Source organism: Procambarus clarkii, chromosome 6, assembly GCF_040958095.1.
Source record: "Procambarus clarkii isolate CNS0578487 chromosome 6, FALCON_Pclarkii_2.0, whole genome shotgun sequence".
NCBI lineage: Eukaryota > Metazoa > Arthropoda > Malacostraca > Decapoda > Cambaridae > Procambarus > Procambarus clarkii.
The window spans coordinates 9062203-9088799 of record NC_091155.1 but is presented as its reverse complement, the minus strand read 5'-3'; the positions used below and the strand labels follow the sequence as shown (position 1 = coordinate 9088799).

At 45.4% G+C, this 26597-nt stretch overlaps 3 protein-coding genes across 4 annotated transcripts in view; 2 read left to right on the top strand and 1 right to left on the bottom strand.

Moving 5' to 3' along the window:
* LOC123749267 (uncharacterized) overlaps positions 1 to 26597 on the top strand; it is a 69463-nt gene that overhangs the window by 4665 nt on the left and 38201 nt on the right. The window lies entirely within an intron of this gene.
* On the top strand, positions 3778 to 4737 carry LOC123749270 (uncharacterized). The gene has a single exon (XM_045731381.1). The coding sequence runs from the start codon at positions 3778 to 3780 to the stop codon at positions 4735 to 4737; it is 960 nt and encodes a 319-aa protein (XP_045587337.1).
* Positions 22165 to 23616, bottom strand: LOC123749269 (periaxin-like). The gene has a single exon (XM_045731380.1). The coding sequence runs from the start codon at positions 23614 to 23616 to the stop codon at positions 22165 to 22167; it is 1452 nt and encodes a 483-aa protein (XP_045587336.1).

Below are 26597 nucleotides of genomic sequence, written 5' to 3'. Positions count from 1 at the left end.
CCTAGTGTGTCACATCCTTGTTGTAATGTACCTAGTGTGTCATATCCTTGTTGTGTGTACCTAGTATGTCACATCCTTTGTTGTGAGTACCTAGTGTGTCACATCCTTGTTGTGTGTACCTAGTGTGTCACATCCTTGTTGTGTGTACCTAGTGTGTCATATCCTTGTTGTGTGTACCTAGTGTGTCACATCCTTGTTGTGTGTACCTAGTGTGTCACATCTTTGTTCTGTGTACCTAGTGTGTCACATCCTTGTTGTGTGTACCTATTGTCCTATTGTGTCACATCCTTGTTGTGTGTACCTAGTGTGTCACATCCTTGTTGTGTGTACCTGTGTACCTTGTGTGTCACAGCCTTGTTGTGTGTACCTGTGTACCTTGTGTGTCACATCCTTGTTGTGTGTACCTGTGTATCTAGTGTGTCACATCCTTGTTGTGTGTACCTAGTGTGTCTCATCCTTGGTGTGTGTACCTTGGGTGTCACATCCTTGTGGTGTGTACCTAGTGTGTCACATCCTTGTGTGTACCTAGTGTGTCACATCCTTGTGTGTACCTAGTGTATCACATCCTTGTTGTGTGTACCTAGTGTGTCACATCCTTGTTGTGTGTACCTAGTGTGTCACATCCTTGTTGTGTGTACCTAGTGTGTCACATCCTTGTTGTGTGTACCTAGTGTGTCACATCCTTGTTGTGTGTACCTGTGTACCGTGTGTGTCACATCCTTGTTGTGTGTACCTATTGTGTCACATCCTTGTTGTGTGTACCTAGTGTGTCACATCCTTGTTGTGTGTACCTGTGTACCTTGTGTGTCACATCCTTGTTGTGTGTACCTAGTGTGTCACATCGTTGGTGTGTGTACCTAGAGTGTCACATCCTTGTGGTGTGTACCTAGTGTGTCACATCCTTGTGTGTACCTAGTGTGTCACATCCTTGTGTGTACCTAGTGTATCACATCCTTGTTGTGTGTACCTAGTGTGTCACATCCTTGTTGTGTGTACCTAGTGTGTCACATTCTTGTTGTGTGTACCTGTGTACCTAGTGTGTCACATCCTTGTTGTGTGTACCTGTGTATCTAGTGTGTCACATCCTTGTTAGGTGTACCTAGTGTGTCACATCCTTGTTGTGTGTACCTAGTGTGTCACATCCTTGTTGTGTGTACCTAGTGTGTCACATCCTTGTGTGTACCTAGTGTGTCACATCCTTGTTGTGTGTACCTAGTGTGTCACATCCTTGTTGTGTGTACCTAGTGTGTCACATCCTTGTTGTGTGTACCTAGTGTGTCACATCCTTGTGTGTATCTAGTGTGTCACATCCTTGCTGTGTGTACCTGTGTACCTAGTGTGTCACATCCTTGTTGTGTGTACCTAGTGTGTCACATCCTTGTTGTATGTACCTAGTGTGTCACATCCTTGTGTGTACCTAGTGTGTCACATCCTTCCTGTGTGTACCTGTGTACCTAGTGTCTCACATCCTTGTTGTGTGTAGCTAGTGAGTCACATCCTTGTTGTGTGTTTCTAGTGTGTCACATCCTTGTTGTGTGTACCTAGTGTGCCACATCCTTGTTGTGTGTACCTAGTGTGTCACATCCTTTTGTGTACCTAGTGTGTCACATCCTTGCTGTGTGTACCTGTGTACCTAGTGTGTCACATCCTAGTTTTGTGTACCTAGTGTGTCACATCCTTGTTGTGTGTACCCGTGTACCTGTGAACCTAGTGTGTCACATCCTAGTTTTGTGTACCTAGTGTGTCACATCCTTGTTGTGTGTAACTAGTGTGTCACATCCTTGTTGTGTGTACCTGTGTACCTAGTGTGTCACATCCTTGTTGTGTGTACCTGTGTACCTAGTGTGTCACATCCTTGTTGTGTGTACCTGTGTACCTAGTGTGTCACATCCTTGTTGTGTGTACCTGTGTACCTAGTGTGTCACATCCTTGTTGTGTGTACCTGTGTACCTAGTGTGTCACATCCTTGTTGTGTGTACCTGTGTACCTAGTGTGTCACATCCTTGTTGTGTGTACCTAGTGTGTCACATCCTTGTTGTGTGTACCTGTGTACCTAGTGTGTCAAATCCTTGTTGTGTGTACCTAGTGTGTCACATCCTTGTTATGTGTACCTAGTGTGTCACATCCTTGTTGTGTGTACCTAGTGTGTCACATCCTTGTTATGTGTACCTAGTGTGTCACATCCTTGTTGTGTGTACCTGACCTAGTGTGTCACATCCTTGTGTGTACCTAGTGTTCACATCCTTGTTATGTGTACCTAGTGTGTCACATCCTTGTTGTGTGTACCTAGTGTGTCACATCCTTGTTATGTGTACCTAGTGTGTCACATCCTTGTTGTGTGTACCTGACCTAGTGTGTCACATCCTTGTTGTGTGTACCTAGTGTGTCACATCCTTGTTGTATGTACCTAGTGTGTCACATCCTTGTGTGTACCTAGTGTGTCACATCCTTGCTGTGTGTACCTGTTTACCTAGTGTGTCACATCCTAGTTTTGTGTACCTAGTGTGTCACATCCTTGTTGTGTGTACCTGTGTACCTGTGAACCTAGTGTGTCACATCCTAGTTTTGCGTACCTAGTGTGTCACATCCTTGTGGTGTGTACCTAGTGTGTCACATCCTTGTTGTGTGTACCTAGTGTGTCACATCCTTGTGTGTACCTAGTGTGTCACATCCTTGCTGTGTGTACCTGTGAACCTAGTGTGTCACATCCTAGTTTTGTGTACCTAGTGTGTCACATCCTTGTTGTGTGTACCTGTGTACCTAGTGTGTCACATCCTTGGTGTGTGTACCTATGTACCTAGTGTGTCACATCCTTGTTGTGTGTACCTGTGTACCTAGTGTGTCACATCCTTGTTGTGTGTACCTGTGTACCTAGTGTGTCACATCCTTGGTGTGTGTACCTAGAGTGTCACATCCTTGGTGTGTGTACCTGTGTACCTGTGTACCTAGTACAGAGCAGCAGCAGCAGCAGGGGGGGGGGGGGCCTATACAAACTGCCCTTGCAAGGCTTTTCAGTTCTAAATTGCAGTAATCACTCGAGAGCTTCCGGTGTGAGTGACACTCTCCCTGAGTGTATATACTTCCCCTGACCTGTTAGAGTGAAGATGTACACAGCGAGATGTATATGGCCAGCGCTAGGTCAGAGGACGATAGCAGACATAGGACGATAGCCATATGGTAGGTCAGAGGACGATAGCAGACATAGGACGATAGCCATATGGTAGGTCAGAGGACGATAGCAGACATAGGACGATAGCCATATGGTAGGTCAGAGAACGATAGCAGACATAGGACGATAGCCATATGGTAGGTCAGAGAACGATAGCAGACATAGGACGATAACCATATGGAAGGTCAGAAGACGATAGCCGACACCTAACCTCATGTTGTCATTCGATTTTACAATCTGTAATATCGTGAGATTTTATTTTTAATCGTAGCGTTGTTTATAATTATTTAGAAATTCTTGATTTGTTATGATTGGCTGTCGAGAGGAGGTGATATTAGATGTGAGGTAATTGTTGTGCCTCACAGGGCGTACCTCAGGGCGTACCTCAGGGTGTACCTCAGGGCGTACCTTGGGGTGTACCTCAGGGCGTACCTTGGGGTGTACCTCAGGGCGTACCTCAGGGCGTACCTTAGGGTGTACCTCAGGGCGTACCTTGGGGTGTAGCTTGGGGTGTACCTCAGGGCGTACCTTGGGGTGTACCTCAGGGCGTACCTCAGGATGTACCTCGGGGCGTACCTCAGGGCGTGCATTAAGCTAGCGTGTTAAGTATGGGAGGACGAAGAGCGCCGTGCAGGACCACCGTGCAGGACCACCGTACAGGACCACCGTGCAGGACCACCGTACAGGACCACCGTACAGGACCACCGTACAGGACCACCGTACAGGACCACCGTACAGGACCACCGTACAGGACCACCCACCGTACAGGACCACCGTACAGGACCACCGTACAGGACCACCGTACAGGACCACCGTACAGGACCACCCACCGTACAGGACCACCGTACAGGACCACCGTACAGGACCACCGTACAGGACCACCCACCGTACAGGACCACCGTACAGGACCACCGTACAGGACCACCGTACAGGACCACCGTACAGGACCACCCACCGTACAGGACCACCGTACAGGACCACCGTACAGGACCGCCGTACAGGACCGCCGTACAGGACCACCGTACAGGACCGCCGTACAGGACCGCCGTACAGGACCACCGTACAGGACCGCCGTACAGGACCACCGTACAGGACCGCCGTACAGGACCACCGTACAGGACCACCGTACAGGACCACCGTACAGGACCACCGTACAGGACCGCCGTACAGGACCGCCGTACAGGACCACCGTGCAGGACCACCGTACAGGACCACCGTACAGGACCACCGTACAGGACCACCGTACAGGACCACCGTACAGGACCGCCGTACAGGACCGCCGTACAGGACCACCGTACAGGACCACCGTACAGGACCACCGTACAGGACCACCGTACAGGACCACCGTACAGGACCACCGTACAGGACCACCGTACAGGACCACCGTACAGGACCACCGTACAGGCTCACCGTACAGGACCACCGTACAGGACCACCCACCGTACAGGACCACCGTACAGGACCACCGTACAGGACCACCGTACAGGACCACCGTACAGGACCACCGTACAGGACCACCGTACAGGACCACCGTACCTCCCTTACAAACATCACCATTAACCAACTGATCCTAAACTCTGTCTACCGTCACCAAGCCAGCTGTCTCCCCTCAGAACCCGTTGGGCACGGTGACCTGACAGGTCACGGTCCGCACAGACAGCAGGTCACCTCAAACTACGCTGCACAGGGTTGCAATCTCCTTCAATACTACCTGATTACCCGTTGTTGACCAACGTAAAGGGCCCAGGGACATGGATAATTCATTTAGCTTGCATGCAATGAAGTGTGTGTGTGTGTGTGTGTGTTTGAGGCAAGTTGCACAAGTCTGCTTCCTTTGCAATCAAATCAGTCTGCACGGCGCACGGCGCTGCGCAATTGTTAAGTTTTCTGGGGAGAAGCAAGGAGCTATCAGGATAAAGCGGCAAGTCATTTACGACTATATAGCACAGGGAAAGGGGTCAGGATAAGGATTTGGGATGGGACGGGGGAAAGGAATGGTGCCCAACCACTTGGACGGTCGGGGATTGAACGGTCAATCCATTTAGTACCACCAAGTCCCAAGTCCGTCCACACAGTACCAACAAGTCCCAAGTCCGTCCACACAGTACCACCAAGTCCCAAGTCCGTCCACACAGTACCAACAAGTCCCAAGTCCGTCCACACAGTACCCACAAGTCCCAAGTCCGTCCACTCAGTACCCACAAGTCCCAAGTCCGTCCACACAGTACAAAGTAATGATGTAATGAGTGCAGTGTGGTGGTAATGAGTTCAGAATGCCTCAGTTATGCCTTGGGTTGCTGAGTGCAGTAAAAAATGACCAGGGATCCCTTACAACGTGTCAACGCTGCCCTCGTCTACTCGTTCGAGTGCAAGGATCATTGGAAACAAGCCACTCTGACGAGTGGAGGGCCCAGTTATCTACACACTCTTAACACTCATAGGAGTAGGAACCATGAGGCGGGATTCACGAAAGCACTTACGAACGTGTACATCTTTCCTCAATCTTTGACGGCTTTGGTTACATTTATTAAACAGTTTGCAACCATGAAAACTTCCCATTGAACTGTTGTTATTGTTATAAACAGCCTCCTGGTGCTTCGGAGCTCATTAACTATTTAATAATGGGAAACAAAGCCGCCAAAGATTGAGAAAAGATGTACAGGTTCGTAAGTGTTTGCGTAAGTGCTTTCGTGAATCTGGCCCCATCTCTCGCTGCCACAAGAACTGCACTTCCACCTGCACCACAGGACTGATCTGAGCTTCGTTGCACAGGTCAGGGGCTGGGTCAGTCTAGGCATCTTGATACTAATTGCAAAATGCAGATGTTCGTAAATGGGGAGATGGGGAGGATTTGCGGGTAAGGGGGAGAAAAGGCGACCTGGGCACTGCCGGGTATCTCATATTTCTGCTTCATAAGATACAACAATTACATTTGTTTCTCTTTTATTCGTTTCTTTCATGTAAATAATGCAGTTAGCAATGTGGTAATTAGCATTGATTATTATTATGGGGTATGGGTTAGATGTTATTTATGGGGTATGGGTTAGATGTTATTTATGGGGTATGGGTTAAATGTTATTTATGGGGTATGGGTTAGATGTTATTTATGGGGTATGGGTTAGATGTTATTTATGGGGTATGGGTTAAATGTTATTTATGGGGTATGGGTTAAATGTTATTTATGGGGTATGGGTTAAATGTTATTTATGGGGTATGGGTTAGATGTTATTTATGGGGTATGGGTTAAATGTTATTTATGGGGTAGTGGTTAGATGTTATTTATGGGGTAGTGGTTAAATGTTATTTATGGGGTAGTGGTTAAATGTTATTTATGGGGTATGGGTTAAATGTTATTTATGGGGTATGGGTTAAATGTTATTTATGGGGTATGGGTTAAATGTTATTTATGGGGTATGGGTTAAATGTTATTTATAGGGTAGTGGTTAAATGTTATTTATGGGGTATGGGTTAAATGTTAATTATGGGGTAGTGGTTAAATGTTATTTATGGGGTATGGGTTAAATGTTATTTATGGGGTATGGGTTAAATGTTAATTATGGGGTAGTGGTTAAATGTTATTTATGGGGTATGGGTTAAATGTTATTTATGGGGTATGGGTTAAATGTTATTTATGGGGTATGGGTTAAATGTTATTTATGGGGTATGGGTTAAATGTTATTTATGGGGTATGGGTTAAATGTTATTTATGGGGTATGGGTTAAATGTTATTTATGGGGTATGGGTTAAATGTTATTTATGGGGGTATTAGTTAAATATTATCAACCCTAAGTATGAAACCTCCTCTGGGAACAACTGTGTTAACATTCGTGTTTTTAAAGCATGGCGTCTTTTTATTATTGGTTTAGTTAACCTAACGAAGCGAAACTGTAACGAAGCTGTTACTTCGTGAACTGTAACTTCGTTAACTGTAACGAAACGAAACATTCATACAATCAAACGAAACGATGTTAAAAGCGCCTGAACAATCCTTTTGTTGTGGACAGGATTTCCAAAATTTCAGACTATTATCAGGTATCTATAATGGCACTTGTTATATAAATATATAAAATATTAGATTCATATAAAAACTACTACTACTAATAATACTAATAATTCGTTTTCTTGGGGACAGGAAGCCTGTGTGTATACTTATAGTTTTGTCTTGTATCAAGGTCCCCCCCCCAACAGGTCTAACTACTGACCCATTCCAGGAGGCAACCCCATAATTAGCCTAGCTCCTGGGCACCTAATTTCTGTTTGGTGAACAGGTGCATTAGGTGAAAGTGAAGGCAAACCAGCCATTTCTGTCCCGCCTGGAAATCGTATCTGGGATCTTCGAGTGTGACTATCTAACGAAGCCCACTGCCCTATCACCTGGTGCACGAATTAACATGGTGCATGAACCGCCCTCTGGTGGCTGTGGTCAGCCGGTCTCAACAACAAAACCCAAATGCTTAGTAATCGAGCCGTAAATTATGAGTGAAAACCCCCAAATTTTGAGTGAAAACCCCAAATTATAAATGAAAACCCCTTATTTATGAGTGAAACTCCCTAATTGCGAGTGAAACCCCTAATTATTAGTGAAAACCCTCTAATTATGAGTGAAAACACCCAAGTTATGAGTGAAAACCCCCTAATTATGAGTGAAAACTCCCTAATTATGAGTGAAAACCCCCTAATTATAAGTGAAATTCCTAATTATAAGTGAAAACCTCCTAATTATGAGTGAAAACACCCAAATTATGAGTGAAAACTCCCTAATTATGAGTGAAACCCCCCTAATTATGAGTGAAAACCCCCTAATTATGAGTGAAACCCCTAATTATAAGTGAAAACTCCCTAATTATGAGTGAAAACCCCTTAATTACGAGTGAAACCCCCCTAATTATGACTGAAAACCCCTAATTATGAGTGAAAACCCCAAATTACGAGTGAAAACCCCCTAATTATGAGTGAAAACCCCCTAATTATGAGTGAAAACCCCCTAATTATGAGTGAAAACTCCTTAATTACGAGTGAAAACCCCCAAATTACGAGTGAAAACCCCTAATTATGAGTGAAACCCCCCTAATTACGAGTGAAAACCGATTTACACACACACACGACTCACAACCCATGACGTTCAATCGTTTACGAGAAAAAAATATGATATATTGACCCACGTTAGGCTGGGTTATTGATCTCCGTACCTGGAGAGAGGTTATTGACCTGCTTAAGGTTAAATGAGAGGAAGGTAAAAGGTCTTGGCGGTCCATTCCTGACCCTCGGACGCTCGCGAACTTCACATACATGTGTGTAGAAGACCTTGTGTGTATATCACATTGTCTACAGCTGATCAGTTTCCAGCTAGACTCTGCCCTTTACTGTTGTGTGTCACGCATTGTGAGGACTTTACGCTGTCACGGCCATGGTGAGAGGACAGTCTGAAGGTTACTGTAGGCAAGTTGGCTTTTGCAAAGCTTCAACTAGCGGACCCGGTTGTTAAAGCTTCAACTAGCGGAGCAGGTTGTTAAAGCTTCAACTAGCGGAGCAGGTTGTTAAAGCTTCAACTAGCGGAGCAGGTTGTTAAGGCTTCAACTAGCGGACCCGGTTGTTAAAGCTTCAACTAGCGGAGCAGGTTGTTAAAGCTTCAACTAGCGGAGCAGGTTGTTAAGGCTTCAACTAGCGGAGCAGGTTGTTAAAGCTTCAACTAGCGGACCCGGTTGTTAAAGCTTCAACTAGCGGAGCAGGTTGTTAAAGCTTCAACTAGCGGACCCGGTTGTTAAAGCTTCAACTAGCGGAGCAGGTTGTTAAAGCTTCAACTAGCGGACCCGGTTGTTAAAGCTTCAACTAGCGGAGCAGGTTGTTAAGGCTTCAACTAGCGGACCCGGTTGTTAAAGCTTCAACTAGCGGAGCCGGTTGTTAAAGCTTCAACTAGCGGAGCCGGTTGTTAAAGCTTCAACTAGCGGAGCAGGTTGTTAAGGCTTCAACTAGCGGACCCGGTTGTTAAAGCTTCAACTACCGGAGCAGGTTGTTAAGGCTTCAACTAGCGGACCCGGTTGTTAAAGCTTCAACTAGCGGAGCCGGTTGTTAAAGCTTCAACTAGCGGAGCCGGTTGTTAAAGCTTCAACTAGCGGAGCAGGTTGTTAAGGCTTCAACTAGCGGAGCAGGTTGTTAAAGCTTCAACTAGCGGAGCAGGTTGTTAAGGCTTCAACTAGCGGACCCGGTTGTTAAAGCTTCAACTACCGGAGCAGGTTGTTAAGGCTTCAACTAGCGGACCCGGTTGTTAAAGCTTCAACTAGCGGAGCCGGTTGTTAAAGCTTCAACTAGCGGAGCCGGTTGTTAAAGCTTCAACTAGCGGAGCAGGTTGTTAAACCTTCAACTAGCGGACCCGGTTGTTAAAGCTTCAACTAGCGGAGCCGGTTGTTAAAGCTTCAACTAGCGGAGCAGGTTGTTAAAGCTTCAACTAGCGGAGCAGGTTGTTAAAGCTTCAACTAGCGGAGCAGGTTGTTAAAGCTTCAACTAGCGGAGCAGGCTGTTAAATCTTTAACCTGTCCCCTTCGTCTGTTAGAAGCTTGCAAGAGTATTCCTTGTATATCCCGTTTAAGTAGCTTTTTAAAGTAGACCTAACTTACCTAGCTTAACATAACTTAACACCCTAGCAGAATATAACCTAATACTAACTTAACCATAAACTGGGCGACAAAGAGATATCTTTGTCGTATTTCGTCATGGTATCACTGGTCTTGGATCGACGACAGATATAATATTCATTTGAGATATATTAATTACACCTAATGTTAAATTATCGAACAAGAGCCTTTAACAGCTATCGCTAAAAGATAGTTAACTACAGTCTGTTGAAATATAGAAGGTAATCACGTGAAGGTGTTTAATTGTTGTTATATAGAGATATCGTAGACGCCAGCAGCTTCCACGTGATTAGGCTGACACAAGGCATTACTTACAGCTCCACTGCTGCTTGTGGGACCCGTTGTAAATATGATGCAGTCGTAAATAACATACAAGATACCCAGAAAAAAATTCATAAATTTATCTTGTAAAACTGCTACACTTTACACTTTACTTCATCTAGATCCCTATACAAGCCGAACTGCCAGAGATACTTGTAGCCAAGTCTTATACGAGCTGCGACAACGTCTGTTAGTCTACTGACTTTGTTACTTGCCCCATACACATGTTTTACTTCACACATTTCATTGTGATGAACAATGGACCTGCTAGTTCCAGTTTGCACTGTTCTGCTTTCTCCAAATCCATCCAGGAGTTCTCGTCTAATGACACTTTTAAGGGACCTATTTGATAACTCAAGATTCCGTTCAATACTGTCTTTATTTACTGCAGCCTTAGCAAGGGCGTCAACTTTGTCATGTTCCTGCAGGCCAATGTGAGAAAGAATCCACAATATTATTATTTTTACCCTCCCCATGTTAAGTATGCATATATATCTATGTCTGGCTTCTGAGACAAACACGTTATTACTTGATTGTAAGCTATTTATTGCTCGTAGTGAGGAAGGGAGTCAGAAATAATTAAGCTGTCTACTTCAGTGTTGTTAATAATTTCGAGTGCTACCAGTATTGCTACCAACTCAGCTTGCATTGTGGACGCCCAGTTACTAATTCGTATATTCCTTTGAATTGTGCTGCCATCGGGCTGATGAGCAATAACAGCACTTCCTGCCCTCCCTGTAGCTGTATTGAGTGATCCGTCAGTGAATATGGTCTGTGCTATGTTGTTTTTAGTTTATATATCGTGAATGTGTTCTATGGTACTTAATTTAGCAGCAAGCTGAGCATGAGGGTTTGTGAATAGTTTCCTGGTGGGATATGCAGGGATCAGGATGTCAAAAGGTACTGTCTGCCAGGGTGGAAGGAAGTGTCGGGTCTGACCCCCAGTACAACTAGTCTATGTCTACAGGTAGTGGGGCTCTGACCCCCACTACCTGTTGCTCAACTGTTCTCTCACACTCTAAGATGTACAAGTACACGGGACAAAATGCAGGCTAGTTTATGTCTACAAGCCTCGCCTGGCGTCCTTGTAGTTAAAGGGACGCACAGGTCTCCGGGCAATGTTTACATTGAGCGCGTCAGTCAGGGTTGCCAAGGCTCGCGGAGTCCACAACTGCTACGACCTTCTATATGATTCATGAATAAGTGGGAACACAGTGACGCAAATAGCGGTGAGAATAACACCAGACGCTCACTGTTCACTAACAGCTCTGTTAATTTGGTGCAGCACTCGCTGTTCTCTCTGAACAGCAGTACTGCTTAAAACAGTGATGGGGGTAGTGCAAGGTGAAGCGACTCTGCGCATGCCTGCGTCTCAGCTTAAGTCCCGGGCCTGATGCTGCGTCACACCTTCACTATCCAAGTCCAATGCTGGACATGCAGCTTCGTTACTGCTCGTGGACAAGGTGGAAGTATATGTACGAACGTGATACCTTTCAGAAAAGTCTGGCAGACAGAAGCAGTTGTCACAGCTGTCAACCATGCCTGTCACATTACACCCGTGCGCCTCGGCCACCCGACCTCAGCATACTACTGCAAAAAAGAAACAGATTGCTTCCCTTCCTCTCCATTTAGAACCGAAACTGTTGTGCAATCCATGAATTCCATTTCTGTAAATGAGACAGTCCCGTGAATGAGGCTGTCCCATGACTGAGACAGTCCCGTGAATGAGGCTGTCCCATGACTGAGGCAGTCCCGTGAATGAGGCTGTCCCATGACTGAGGCAGTCCCGTGAATGAGGCTGTCCCATGACTGAGGCAGTCCCGTGAATGAGGCTGTCCCATGACTGAGGCAGTCCCGTGAATGAGGCAGTCCCGTAAATGAGGCAGTCCCATGACTGAGGCAGTCCCATGAATGAGGCAGTCCCGTAAATGAGGCAGTCCCGTGAATGAGGCAGTCCCATGAATGAGGCAGTCCCGTGAATGAGGCAGTCCCATGAATGAGGCAGTCCCGTGAATGAGGCAGTCCCGTGAATGAGGCAGTCCCATGACTGAGGCAGTCCCATGAATGAGGCAGTCCCGTGAATGAGGCAGTCCCGTGAATGAGGCAGTCCCATGACTGAGGCAGTCCCATGAATGAGACAGTCCCATGAACGATACAGTCCCGTGACTGAGACAGTCCCATGAATGAGACAGTCCCATGAATGAGGCATCAAGAGCATCTACGACTGCAGCCCCAAGAGCGCAGGTTCGATCCTCCCCCACAACCATTCTTCTACACCTTCAGTGTTGTTCTCTGAGGTCCCGAGGCTGGTGAGTGCTCGCCAGGTATGTCACTGACAGGTGAGCACGGTCGGTGTTCACGTGTTTGTACGCACGCGCGGGGGCACACCTGTGGCTCCCGCAACGTGGACCACACGCACACGCATTGTGGCGCACGCAACTGCTCCATGCCCACCTCTCCTCCTGCCCCAACGACTAGATCTCCGCAGACTCTTCCTCACAGGAAACCTCAGAGCCTCACACCTCCTTCTCCTTGGGGCAAGGAGGCTGTGATGGCTGGCAAGAGATGAGCTGTCATCCCCCAGCACAAGTCCCACGTTGCTTTACACTGTTGTTTATTCACTCCGTCCTCCAAAGGTTTCCCAACGGCAAGGAAAACGGTCAATTTAAAGTGTCCACTCCTAACCTACCAGAGGACCCAAAACAGAAAACGTGGCATTATGTCACTTTTGCGAGCTGCTTCAATTTTCTAGTATGACAATTGTTGACCTTATGACACGCATACGAGCGAAAAGCGACGTTCTTAGTAGAAGGACAGGTTGTAGGAGGACAGGTTGTAGGACAGGTTGTAGGACAGGTTGTAGGAGGACAGGTTGTAGGTGGACAGGGTGTAGGAGGACAGGTTGTAGGAGGACAGGTTGTAGGTGGACAGGGTGTAGGAGGACAGGTTGTAGGAGGACTGGTTGTAGGAGGACAGGTTATAGGAGGACAGGTTGGTTTATGATGTTCTAACCAGTACTCCTGGTTGATACCTGGTTGATGGGGTTCTGGGAGTTCTACTCCCCAAGCCCGGCCCGAGGCCAGGCTTGACTTGTGAGAGTTTGGTCCACCAGGCTGTTGCTTGGAGCGGCCCGCAGGCCCACATACCCACCACAGCCCGGTTGGTCCGGCACTTTTTTTAGTAAACAGTCTAGTTTTCTCTTAAAGATGCCCACGGTTGTTCCGGCTATATTTCTTATAGTCGCTGGGAGGGTGTTGAACAACCGCTCCCGTGTTTTCTGATTGTGCCTATGGTACCTCTCCTCTTCACTGGTTCTATTCTGCATTTACTTCCATGTCGTTCACTCCAGTACGTTGTTATTTTACTGTGCAGATTTGGTACTTGGCCCTCCAATATTTTCCATGTGTATATTATTTGGTATCTCTCTCGTCTCCTTTCTAGTGAGTACATTTGGAGGGCTTTGAGACGATCCCAATAATTTAGGTGCTACCAAGTTACCCACCTTGTGCAGAGGAGCTATATCTGCAGATTTAAGTGCTGCTGGTATCTCCCCTGTATCCAGGCTCTTTTTCCATATTACGCTGAGTGCTCTCGCTACTGGTACTTTACATTTCTTTATGAATATTGAATTCCATGAGTCAGGCCCAGGAGCTGAGTGCATGGGCATGTTGTCAATTTCTCTTTCAAAGTCTTCCGAGTTCGTCTTAATATCCGTTATATTATCTGCAGCTTGAATGTCATACATAAAGAAGCTGTCTGGGTCATCAACTTTCATGTTGTTTATTGGTGTGCTAAACATAGCCTCATACTGGCTTCTTAGAATTTCACTAATTTCTTTGTTGTCCTCTGTGTACGTACCTTCGGTTGTAATTAAGGGGTTATGGTACCCGAAAATCCGAAGAAAAATGGAATATTTACGAAAAATTACGAAAAATACTACAACGTTCTGGCAACACTGTGGTGCAAACCGTTTAATTTTATCTTGAAAAATAACGTAATTAGAGTCAAATTTCCCGCTGTAACTTTCGTGAATCTGGTCCTCGCGGCGTAGGTGCGCCGCGGGGTATTGTATCTTACGTTGTAGAAGTCTTATTTTTCGTAATAGCGTTGAAAATAACATGTTATGCATAAAATGAATATAAACTCACTCATTGGCAACAGTATCGTGTGAGAGAGAGGGTGGTATGTGGCTCAGCCCATCAGTGACTTTGCGTCTCTCTTGGGGAGTGGATGTATGCTGACGCGCTCTCACATTATCTCCCAGAACTCATGCTATTTGTACTGCAATATGACTTACCAAACGAACAAGAGAAAAGCATTGAAAGCTAGATGCATGCGAGCTCTCCATAGAAGGTACAAGCTGGCCGCAATGCGTAAATCACGCATTGTCACGAGTGACCGCGAGTAGAGTAACTTGTTGCGCGCGCTACGCAACTCCAACTTTTACAACTAGATCTGCTTTCACAGCCTTTATTTATTATTCAATTTACATGAAACTTGCACATTATATGTAGAGTTTACGCCTCTAAAAACGGTTGATATTTTTCTTATCTACGTAGATTTACTGATTTTATAAATAATGATACACTTCATTTTGTTGCATACGTTTTTGGGAAACTTTTAAAAATCTGTATTATTGCACTAAATACATCTGGGATAAAGATCGATCAACCAAATCTTTATTATATAGTAAGGTAAGGCTGAGTGTCGTAGAAATGATTTTGGTTCACAATTGTGGGCTGTGAAAGCAATTGAACATTGTTGAAAAATTGTATAATTTTTTTTTTTCTCCTTCTCTATTTAGGGTGAGATGCTGAAACTTGGCCTAGGTGCAGCACCTTTCACATGTATCAGGATAATAAATTATGAATACCCTACAACAACTCTCATATTTCCGGTCTTATAACCCCTTAAGGGTTCAATACTGGTGGAGGTTTTTCATTTTGATTTTGCGCATGTAAAAAAATATTTTGGATTTTTCTTTATCTCTTGTATAGCTTTCTGTTCCAATTACATTTCCTCAGACTCATATGATCGCTTCAACGTTTGTTCTATATCTTCGATCTCCCTACTTATATTTATTTTCCTTGCTTGTGATAGTCGTGTCTGCCTAAGCATTTCCGTTATATTTTTCTTCTCCTGTACAGTCGTCTGCGTTCTCTTTCTAGAGTGGTCCTCTTTCTGCCCCTCCTCACAGGCACGTGCTTCAAGCAGACCTTGTAAGCTTCATGTCGGAAAATCCGACACCATTTAATAATATCATACAGGCAGATAATATTGCTGTGTTGCATAAACAAGTTAACCCATAGAAAATGTAACTTGTAGTGGAATTTCCGTCTATAGGAAACGGGATATCATTACCACATACTATTATAAATTCACCACCTATTATGGTGGGAATTATTCTTAAATACATTAGTCTTTGGACTTTACCATCATAAAAACATCTCATATAAATTAACTTAATTATCAGAATTAAAATAGAGTAAATGTGACCCTTCTATCACTTACTGTCATCTGGACAATGTAGGCCAGAAGCGTCAGTGAGGAGGGAGTGGTCAGCCATTGTTATTGTTTAAGACCACAGAGTCGTGGAGCGAATTACGGCTCCTATAAATTCTCTTGGACGAAGTGTTATGGAAGATCAGAGTAGTGATCTGCCATCATCAACACGCTGTCATCAATCTCAAGGGAAGTGTCTTTCCGAAACCCGTTTATCTTTCATTTATGGCCATTAATGTCAGTAGATATTGGGTGTGCCGGTTAGATCACAAATGATCGACTCAAACAAGGTAATTAAGCCTAGGTCTTTATGGTTCCTTGTACAGTGTTTTCTCTGATATAGCTGTCATATATTAGGATTCTGGCTTCATAGCTAGCGCCCTTTTGACAGGTCAAGACGAGGAAGCATGCTTTGTGTACCAGTTACTGGGTGATGGAAGCTACCTCAAAGAGGATAATTTGGTGTCTACATCCTGGTTATATCTGGTGGACTAAGGCCTGCTGTACAATAAGATAAGGAACCTCTTCAATGCATGTAGTCTAATACTGTAGTTTGATTGGCTGCATATATATAAATTCAATATAACCCCCCCCTAATGTGCAGAGGATCGATTTGTGAGATTATTGCAGAAATACAGTCCACTTAACATCATACAAATTGCTATCGAAGTATACAAATTAACGTAAATATAAATTCTATATAAATTCATATAAATTAAATAAATATAAATCTCACAGGTTGGTTCCCACACTTCAGCTGTCAGTTGAGCTATTCCCTGTGTGGGAGTTTGGTCGCTTAACACCGTCTCCCATTATTCCCTGTGTGGGAGTTTGGTCGCTTAACACCGTCTCCCATTAAATGGTTGCAAGGTCTAAATATATTTTTTCCCAGTCGATCCTCTTATTGTTTAAATTGAATTGATTGAATACTCCTTCTCGCTTGTTGGGTCTCTAAGACCTACTACCGTTATTTATGCTAGTTCGCACTTCAATGAGCTTATGGTCTGAATATGAAGTATCTGAGATTGTTATGTCTCTGATTAGTTCATCATTGTTTGTGAATAACAAGTCTAGTGTGTTTTCGTTCCTAGTTGGTTCTGTAATCTGTTGATTGAGCGAGAATTTGTCACAGAATCTCAAAAGTTCTCTGACCTGTGGTTGGTTATTTCCCGGGTCATTCCCTGCTATGATATTTGTGTTTGCCGTTCTCCATCTTAGACTCGGTAAATTGAAATCTCTAAGGAAGATAATATCAGGAGCTGGGTTTGCTAGGTTATCAAGGATGTTCTCTATTTTGTGCATCTACTCTGTAAATTCCTCAACCGTTGTATCTGGCGGTTTATATATTAGAATAATAATTAGGTTAATTTTTTCTACCTTAATTCCAAGTACCTCTACCACTTCATTAGTTGAGTTTTGTAGCTCTGTGCATACCAGGTCCTCTTTAATAAATTAATATACAGACCTACTCCTCCATTTGACCTAGTTTCTCTATCACATCTATATAAATTATAATTTGGAATTCAGATTTCACCATCCATGTAATCTTTTGTATGAGTTTCCGTGAATGCCCCAAATATTGAGTTTGACTCTAATAGGAGGCCATTTATGAACTTAACTTTATTTCTTGACTTTGGCTTTAAACCTTGAATGTTTGCAAATATGAATGATTGTCCATATTGTGTGTCACTTCTGGAAGGTTTTGGTAGTTCTCCCTCCTCTCTACCCTGACCCAGGGTGTGTTGTTGTGGCAATGGTTTGTCCAGTTTTGGAAGTGATACTGGGGAGTGTGGTAGTCTCTGTGTAGTTGGGGGGTGTGGTAGTCTCTGTGTAGTTGGGGGGTGTGGTAGTCTCTGTGTAGTTGGGGGGTGTGGTAGTCTCTGTGTAGTTGGGGGGTGTGGTAGTCTCTGTGTAGTTGGGGGGTGTGGTAGTCTCTGTGTAGTTGGGGGTGTAGTATGTGTGGGCTTGATGACGAACCGTAGTCCAGACTCTCCAAGTGAAGAAATGTTTCTTGCCTCGTTGCTTGATATAGTTAATGGACAAGGCAGATGGTGGCAGCGTAGTTAACCCTGTGTAGCATTCCCTTGGAAGGGTACCTTTGGTTCCAGTGTAACTATCATTGTCAGTTCATATTACGTTAAATATAAATACAGTGTTCAATAACAAAGTGTTACCAAGTGCAACTGATAGGGAGTATCACTCAGTATATATATTAGTATTCCTCAGGCTACTCTCTACTCCCACTTACTCTCTCCTCCTGCTCCTTCCTACCCCTCCTCAGGATCCCCCTGTCTCCTCCTTGTCCCACCTTCACCCTTCCTGTGCGCCCCTCGTTTTCTGTTGCCCCACAGAGGAGTTCCCGCTCCCCGTCCACGTTTTCTAAACCTTTCCTTTCCTCCATGCCTCCGCCTCCATCCCTTAGTCCTACCTTCCTTCCTCTATCTTACTTCTCACCATCAAGTATAGTCTAGGATACAATAATAATTAGTGTACAACTTTAGTAGTGTTTATTTTTCGGGGTACTGTATGGTACTTGTATGGTGGTGTTACAGAGGTGTTACATGTGCTTGTATTCTTATTGTTTGTACCCGTGCATGACTTGGCTACCTCTGTTTTTTCTTCTAACTTCCTCTTTTTCCGCATTTTTTCTCAGTATTGCCCTTATCTTTCTCCTTGTTGCTTTTGTCTTTCTCATTTTTGTTCTCGTCCTTCTCATTTTTTCTCTCATTCATATTACCAGTTTGCTCTACAATATTGCCTTATTTTGTGTACCTCGACATAATGTTCTTCTACATTGCTAATTTGGGACTGTAAGCGCTCAGTCCCTGGGTTGTGTTCAGTGTTCGTTGCTGTCTTTACATACCCTGCGTATATTTCTGGTAGCTTTTGTGTGAATTGTAGCCTATGTACTTCAGGAATGTCATTCATTAGTTTGGTGATGTTTTTCTACATGAGTCTATCCTAGTGCCGGATCTAGTTGGTACCTTGTCTGTTTTCATATTGTGTAGGTAATCCTGTACAACTCAGGTGAAATCTTATGTTACAAATATTACATACAATCCCTACAGCACTCCTCCGAAGTGAGTTAAAACAGCTGCCACACATCTCCATGTTGGGTTTGTGATTAAAATTAAAATTTTGCCCCGAGGGGCGAGTTTATTGGGCAGCGCCACTCATCTTGTGAGTGGACACACCGCCATAGCAGCATGTACAACACTCCCCAATAGGAAGAAAACCCGTGATGTAGCGGTTGACTGTTCCACTATTTGCGATTTATAGTCGATTTATCCCTTGTTGACTTTAGAAATTTTACTATTTATAATATTATATGAAAATATTTATAATATTATCTGTATGTACATATAATATGTATACAGTATATTTATAATATTGTATATGTTTCTTTGTTTAACTTTATGTGGGGTACTTATCGCATGGTGGAGATATATGGTCCCAGTGGGATAAACAGCTGACTGTTGTTTGTGTCCCAGGGAGCCGGTCGGCCGAGCGGACAGCACGCTGGACTTGTGATCCTGTGGTCCCGGGTTCGTTCCCAGGCGCCGGCGAGAAACAATGTGCAGAGTTTCTTTCGCCCTATGCCACTGTTACCTAGCAGTAAAATAGGTACCTGGGTGTTAGTCAGCTGTCACGGGCTGCTTCCTGGGGGTGGAGGCCTGGTCGAGGACCGGGCCGCGGGGACACTAAAGCCCTGAAATCATCTCAAGATAACCTCAAAATAACCAGGTTGCGGGATGGATGCCACCGGTTGCCTTGATTTATAACACTGCTCATTTCCCTGTATTGTTCTTAGGATTTTACTTTCCGGCTTGCAATGGTATTCACTTACTCTATTACTAATTCTTAAATCCACATTCCCGTATTACAATATATAATGCCAGTATATTATCACTGAGGGACGTCCCATACACCGTGTAGGCCTCGTGGCTGTGGTGTGAACACTCACAAGATGAGTGGCGCTGCCCAATAAACTCGCCCCTCGGGGCAAAATTTAAAATTTAAAAATTTACCGCCTAGTGTGATGCCTCCTCCTCATCCAATTTTACATTTCTAGTTTTTTTCGATGTGCAGTTTTGTGACGCTTTCCACTTATTTATGTATTGTGTTATGCGTTCCACTTCACTTTTATTTTTGCAGGGATGTTCCTACGCGGGTCCTAAGCCTCTGGCTGCCCACTAAGTGTTGTTTGTTTGTTATACTTGGGCGGAGTATGAGTATTTATGACTCGTGTGGTCGCTTCCACTTCACTGTTCAACGTATCACTGCTCGCTGTATTTGATATATATCACTTATATGCATGAGCCTGCAGGTGGCACTCGTGGTGACTGCCTGCTCATCTTGCTCCTCTGGAAGAGTACCTGCAGGGCTGGACCTCAGTGTACCCAGTGTACGTGGATACACTGTACGAGGGTGTTCTCGCCCATCAGGTTATGTCATGGTGACCCTTCTAACGCTCTACACCTGGTACACTGTTTAACAAGTGTAAACTGAACCGGCTTAACTGAAGACAGTTGTATAGGTTTGGTGAGTAGCCAAGTGCTTGGTGGTGACTCCTGGCCCAGGTCTTGCTTGGTGTGTCCCTGAGTCTTTTGTATATTCTATAAAATCCTTGCAACTTGCTCCTGGATGGTTGCTCATGATCTATACTTGTCTGGTGGCAGCCATCGCTGTCTCTATAACCACCTCCACTCTCTCTCACTCCACCTTGAACTCTTCACATTATAACACTTTAATTTTAAAAATTATAGACAATTGCGTTTAATCGGAGTCATTCATTTAGGCGTTATTGAATCACTGGCAGCTGGACCACCATTTTTCTTGTACGTCAGGTTTTTAGCCTTAAGTACAGCATACGTCAAAATGCGTCAAGCTATGAAGAGAACAAGGTTGTCCAGAGCTTGCATGGGTCCCATGCTGCACACACCCAACAACAGGCTGCTGTACTGAGCCCTCAACCTGCCACCGCCAAGACTTTGATTGGATTCTAATGACATTGAATTCATGTCTCAGATGAGTTTAGTGGGTGTATAGTGACATGATGAGCTCACATGTGTGTTTGTTTGTGTCCTTGGCGGCTCACCGGTGCCGCTCCACCGGAGGTTGTGTCATGCTGACACTTGCTTAGGCTGTGTTTGTTGTCTTTGCTTGGCTTGTAGTGTATCCTAGAGAGCAGCGCTTTGTTTACATGCTTGCTTGATTGTTTGCTTTTGCAACTGATTTCGTCTTGTTGTTATTATTACTTTTAATGCTTGATTCAGAATACGCCTGGGATATAGAGACGTATCTGGCAGCTTTCTCAAAACCCAAATGTCGAGTACACAATGTGTCAACTTTGTGAAAGAGAAAACATGCACTCTCTTGAACATTATATTGTAGAATGTCCCATACTGACTGACTTTCGCCCTCCTGGGCTAAGGTATGCTGAACTCTGTAGTTACTATATGAGTACTGGAACACTTGATGATATATTGGACTTGTATCCAAGATTGACCTTGTAATATATCAATTATACAATGTATATATATGATGTAACTATATAACCTGAGCTTGTAAAAGCACCTTAATAACCTTCAGTGATTAAGTGCTTAATTGCACGCTAGTTTCTCTATCAGCTATCTCACTCTGTCAGAGTAGAAGAGACAAATGTACGTGAATGCATGTGTGTGTGTATATATGTATGTATGTATATATATATATATATATATATATATATATATATATATATATATATATATATATATATACGTATATATATATGTGTGTGTGTGTGTGTGTGTGTGTGTGTGTGTGTGTGTGTGTGTGTGTGTGTGTGTGTGTGTGTGTGTGTGTGTGTGTGTGTATATGTATGTGTATAAAGTATATATGGAAGCTGATCAGAATTATATTTTACCTTTGTAAATGCACATTAATGACACTATGTAAAAGACACATCGAACACTTTATGTAGGGCATACGTAAATCTGTGTATCTATGTATTTACGTATGTAGGTTAGCCTAGCATTTTAAAAGCATCGAATCACCTTCTGTGGTTGAGTGTTCAATAAACCCTTGAACTATATGTTTAACACATCTCTAACCCTGTCCATAGAGGACAGAAGAAAATGTATATATGCTGGTTAGCATTGTAAATGTGTGGCCACGTCTGTGGTAGAAAAAAAAAAGTTGCTTGGTTTATCAGTCAAAAATTTGTCATGCTCATCATTGTTTATTTGTTTATTTTGTCTGTTTTATTTGTTTTGTTTTTGTTTTGTTTTAAATTTTTGAGTAAAGTAACTGGAGCACTTTTTTGTGTATTGTGTTATCTTGAGATGATTTCGGGGCTTTAGTGTCCCCGCGGCCCGGTCCTCGAACAGGCCTCCACCCCCAGGAAGCAGCCCGTGACAGCTGACTAACACCCAGGTACCTATTTACTGCTAGGTAACAGGGGCATAGGGTGAAAGAAACTTTGCCCATTTGTTTCTGCCTCGTGCGGGAATCGAACCCGCGCCACAGAATTACGAGTCCTGTGCGCTATCCACCAGGCTACGAGGCCCCTGTGTTGAGCTCCGTCAACTTGTCAGTATTGAGCTCCGTCAACTTGTGTGTGTTGAGCTCCGTCAACTTCTGTGTATTGAGCTTCGTCAACTTGTGTGTGTTGAACTCCGTCAACTTGGGAGTGTTGAGCTCCGTCAACTTGGGAGTGTTGAACTCCGTCAACTTGGGAGTGTTGAACTCCGTCAACTTGTCAATGTTGAGCTCCGTCAACTTGTCAATGTTGAGCTCCGTCAACTTGTGTGTGTTGAACTCCGTCAACTTGGGAGTGTTGAGCTCCGTCAACTTGGGAGTGTTGAACTCCGTCAACTTGGGAGTGTTGAACTCTGTCAACTTGGGAGTGTTGAACTCCGTCAACTTGGGAGTGTTGAACTCCATCAACTTGGGATTGTTGAACTCTGTTAACTTGGGAGTGTTGAACTCCGTCAACTTGGGAGTGTTGAACTCCATCAACTTGGGAGTGTTGAACTCCGTCAACTTGGGAGTGTTGAACTCCGTCAACTTGGGATTGTTGAACTCTGTCAACTTGGGAGTGTTGAACTCCGTCAACTTGGGAGTGTTGAACTCCATCAACTTGGGATTGTTGAACTCTGTCAACTTGGGAGTGTTGAACTCCGTCAACTTGGGAGTGTTGAACTCCATCAACTTGGGAGTGTTGAACTCCGTCAACTTGGGAGTGTTGAACTCCATCAACTTGGGATTGTTGAACTCTGTCAACTTGGGAGTGTTGAACTCCGTCAACTTGGGAGTGTTGAACTCCATCAACTTGGGATTGTTGAACTCTGTCAACTTGGGAGTGTTGAACTCCATCAACTTGGGATTGTTGAACTCTGTCAACTTGGGAGTGTTGAACTCCGTCAACTTGGGAGTGTTGAACTCCGTCAACTTGGGAGTGTTGAACTCCGTCAACTTGTCAATGTTGAGCTCCGTCAACTTGTCAATGTTGAGCTCCGTCAACTTGTGTGTGTTGAACTCCGTCAACTTGTGTGTGTTGAACTCCGTCAACTTGTGTGTGTTGAACTCCATCAACTTGTGTGTGTTGAACTCCGTCAACTTGTGTGTGTTGAACTCCATCAACTTGTGTGTGTTGAACTCCATCAACTTGTGTGTCTTGAACTTCATCAACTTGTGCGTGTTGAACTCCATCAACTTGTGTGTGTTGAACTCCATCAACTTGTGTGTGTTGAACTCCATCAACTTGTGTGTGTTGAACTCCATCAACTTGTGTGTGTTGAACTCCGTCAACATGTGTGTGTTGAACTCCGTCAACTCGGGAGTGTTGAACTCCGTCAACTTGGGAGTGTTGAACTCGGTCAAGTTGCGTTGTGGTTGTGTTCTATGTAGAGGGTTCAGGAAGGTCCTGGTGGGGTGCGGGAGAACAATGATATGAGACAACCACGCTACACTGTGGCATGAGTGTCTCATACTCATCACCTTCGTCATCATCAACACTCATCAGTGCCTCTGGTACCTCTGCAACACGTTGCAACACTCTGCACTCATAGAAATTAAGTCTCTGACGTAGAGAGAAATAGTCATTTAGGTGATTCTGTAATGTTTACGTTTTCTGTTTCGTCTGTACGACAGGACCGTCTGTATGACAGGACCATCAGTCCGTCTGTATGACAGGACCATCAGTCCGTCTGTATGACAGGACCATCAGTCCGTCTGTATGACAGGACCGTCTGTATGACAGGACCGTCTGTATGACAGGACCATCAGTCCGTCTGTATGACAGGACCATCAGTCCGTCTGTATGACAGGACCGTCTGTATGACAGGACCATCAGTCCGTCTGTATGACAGGACCATCAGTCCGTCTGTATGACAGGACCGTCTGTATGAGAGGACCATCAGTCCGTCTGTATGACAGGACCGTCTGTATGACAGGACCATCAGTCCGTCTGTATGACAGGACCATCAGTCCGTCTGTATGACAGGACCATCAGTCCGTCTGTATGACAGGACCATCAGTCCGTCTGTATGACAGGACCGTCTGTATGACAGGACCGTCAGTCCGTCTGTATGACAGGACCATCAGTCCGTCTGTATGACAGGACCATCAGTCCGTCTGTATGACAGGACCATCAGTCCGTCTGTATGACAGGACCGTCTGTATGACAGGACCGTCAGTCCGTCTGTATGACAGGACCATCAGCCTGTCTGTATGACAGGACCATCAGTCCGTCTGTATGACAGGACCATCAGTCCGTCTGTATGACAGGACCATCAGCCCGTCTGTATGACAGGACCGTCTGTATGACAGGACCGTCTGTATGACAGGACCGTCAGTCCGTCTGTATGACAGGACCGTCTGTATGACAGGACCATCAGCCCGTCTGTATGACAGGACCGTCTGTATGACAGGACCATCAGCCCGTCTGAATGACAGGACCGTCTGTATGACAGAACCATCAGCCCGTCTGTATGACAGGACCGTCTGTATGACAGGACCGTCTGTATGACAGGACCGTCTGTATGACAGGACCATCAGCCCGTCTGAATGACAGGACCGTCTGTATGACAGGACCGTCAGCCCGTCTGTATGACAGGACCGTCAGCCCGTCTGTATGACAGGACCGTCAGCCCGTCTGTATGACAGGACCGTCAGCCCGTCTGTATGACAGGACCGTCAGCCCGTCTGTATGACAGGACCGTCTGTATGACAGGACCGTCAGCCCGTCTGTATGACAGGACTGTCAGTATGAGAGGACCGTCAGCCCGTCTGTATGACAGGACCGTCAGCCCGTCTGTATGACAGGACCGTCAGCCCGTCTGTATGACAGGACCGTCTGTATGACAGGACCGTCAGTCCGTCTGTATGACAGGACCGTCTATATGACAGGACCATCTGTATGACAGGACCGTCAGTATGACTGGACCGTCAGCCCGTCTGTATGACAGGACCGTCAGTCCGTCTGTATGACAGGACCGTCAGCCCGTCTGTATGACAGGACCGTCAGTCCGTCTGTATGACAGGACCGTCAGCCCGTCTGTATGACAGGACCGTCAGTATGACTGGACCGTCAGCCCGTCTGTATGACAGGACCGTCAGTCCGTCTGTATGACAGGACCGTCAGTCCGTCTATATGACAGGACCGTCTGTATGACAGGACCGTCTGTATGACTGGACCGTCAGCCCGTCTGTATGACAGGACCGTCAGTATGACAGGACCGTCAGTCCGTCTGTATGACTGGACCGTCAGCCCGTCTGTATGACAGGACCATCAGTATGACAGGACCGTCAGCCCGTCTGTATGACAGGACCGTCAGTCCGTCTGTATGACAGGACCGTCAGTCCGTCTGTATGACAGGACCGTCAGTATGACAGGACCGTCAGTCCGTCTGTATGACAGGACCGTCAGTCCGTCTGTATGACAGGACCGTCAGTATGACAGGACCGTCAGTCCGTCTGTATGACAGGACCGTCATTCCGTCAGTATGACAGGACCGTCAGTCCGTCTGTATGACAGGACCGTCAGTCCGTCTGTATGACAGGACCGTCAGTCCGTCTGTATGACAGGACCGTCAGTCCGTCTGTATGACAGGACCGTCAGTCCGTCAGTATGACAGGACCGTCAGTCCGTCTATATGACAGGACCGTCAGTATGACTGGACCGTCAGTCCGTCAGTATGACTGGACCGTCAGTCCGTCTGTATGACAGGACCGTCAGTATGACAGGACCGTCAGTCCGTCTGTATGACAGGACCGTCATTCCGTCAGTATGACAGGACCGTCAGTCCGTCTGTATGACAGGACCGTCAGTCCGTCTGTATGACAGGACCGTCAGTCCGTCTGTATGACAGGACCGTCAGTCCGTCTGTATGACAGGACCGTCAGTCCGTCAGTATGACAGGACCGTCAGTCCGTCTATATGACAGGACCGTCAGTATGACTGGACCGTCAGTCCGTCAGTATGACTGGACCGTCAGCCCGTCTGTATGACAGGACCGTCTGTATGACAGGACCGTCAGTCCGTCTATATGACAGGACCGTCAGTATGACTGGACCGTCAGCCCGTCTGTATGACAGGACCGTCTGTATGACTGGACCGTCAGTCCGTCTATATGACAGGACCGTCAGTATGACTGGACCGTCAGTCCGTCTGTATGACAGGACCGTCAGTCCGTCTGTATGACAGGAACGTCAGTATGACAGGACCGTCTGTATGACAGGACCGTCAGTCCGTCTGTATGACAGGACCGTCAGTCCGTCTGTATGACAGGACCATCCCCCCCCGTCTGTATGACAGTACCGTCTGTATGACAGGACCGTCTGTATGACAGGACCGTCTGTATGACAGGACCGTCTGTATGACAGGACCGTCAGTCCGTCTATATGACAGGACCGTCAGTATGACAGGACCGTCAGCCCGTCTGTATGACAGGACCGTCTGTATGACAGGACCATCCCCCCCGTCTGTA

Coding starts and splice junctions, on each gene's coding strand:
- LOC123749269 (XM_045731380.1), bottom strand. CDS start 23,616: ATGACGAAGGTGATGAGTATGAGACACTCATGCCACAGTGTAGCGTGG.
- LOC123749270 (XM_045731381.1), top strand. CDS start 3,778: ATGGGAGGACGAAGAGCGCCGTGCAGGACCACCGTGCAGGACCACCGT.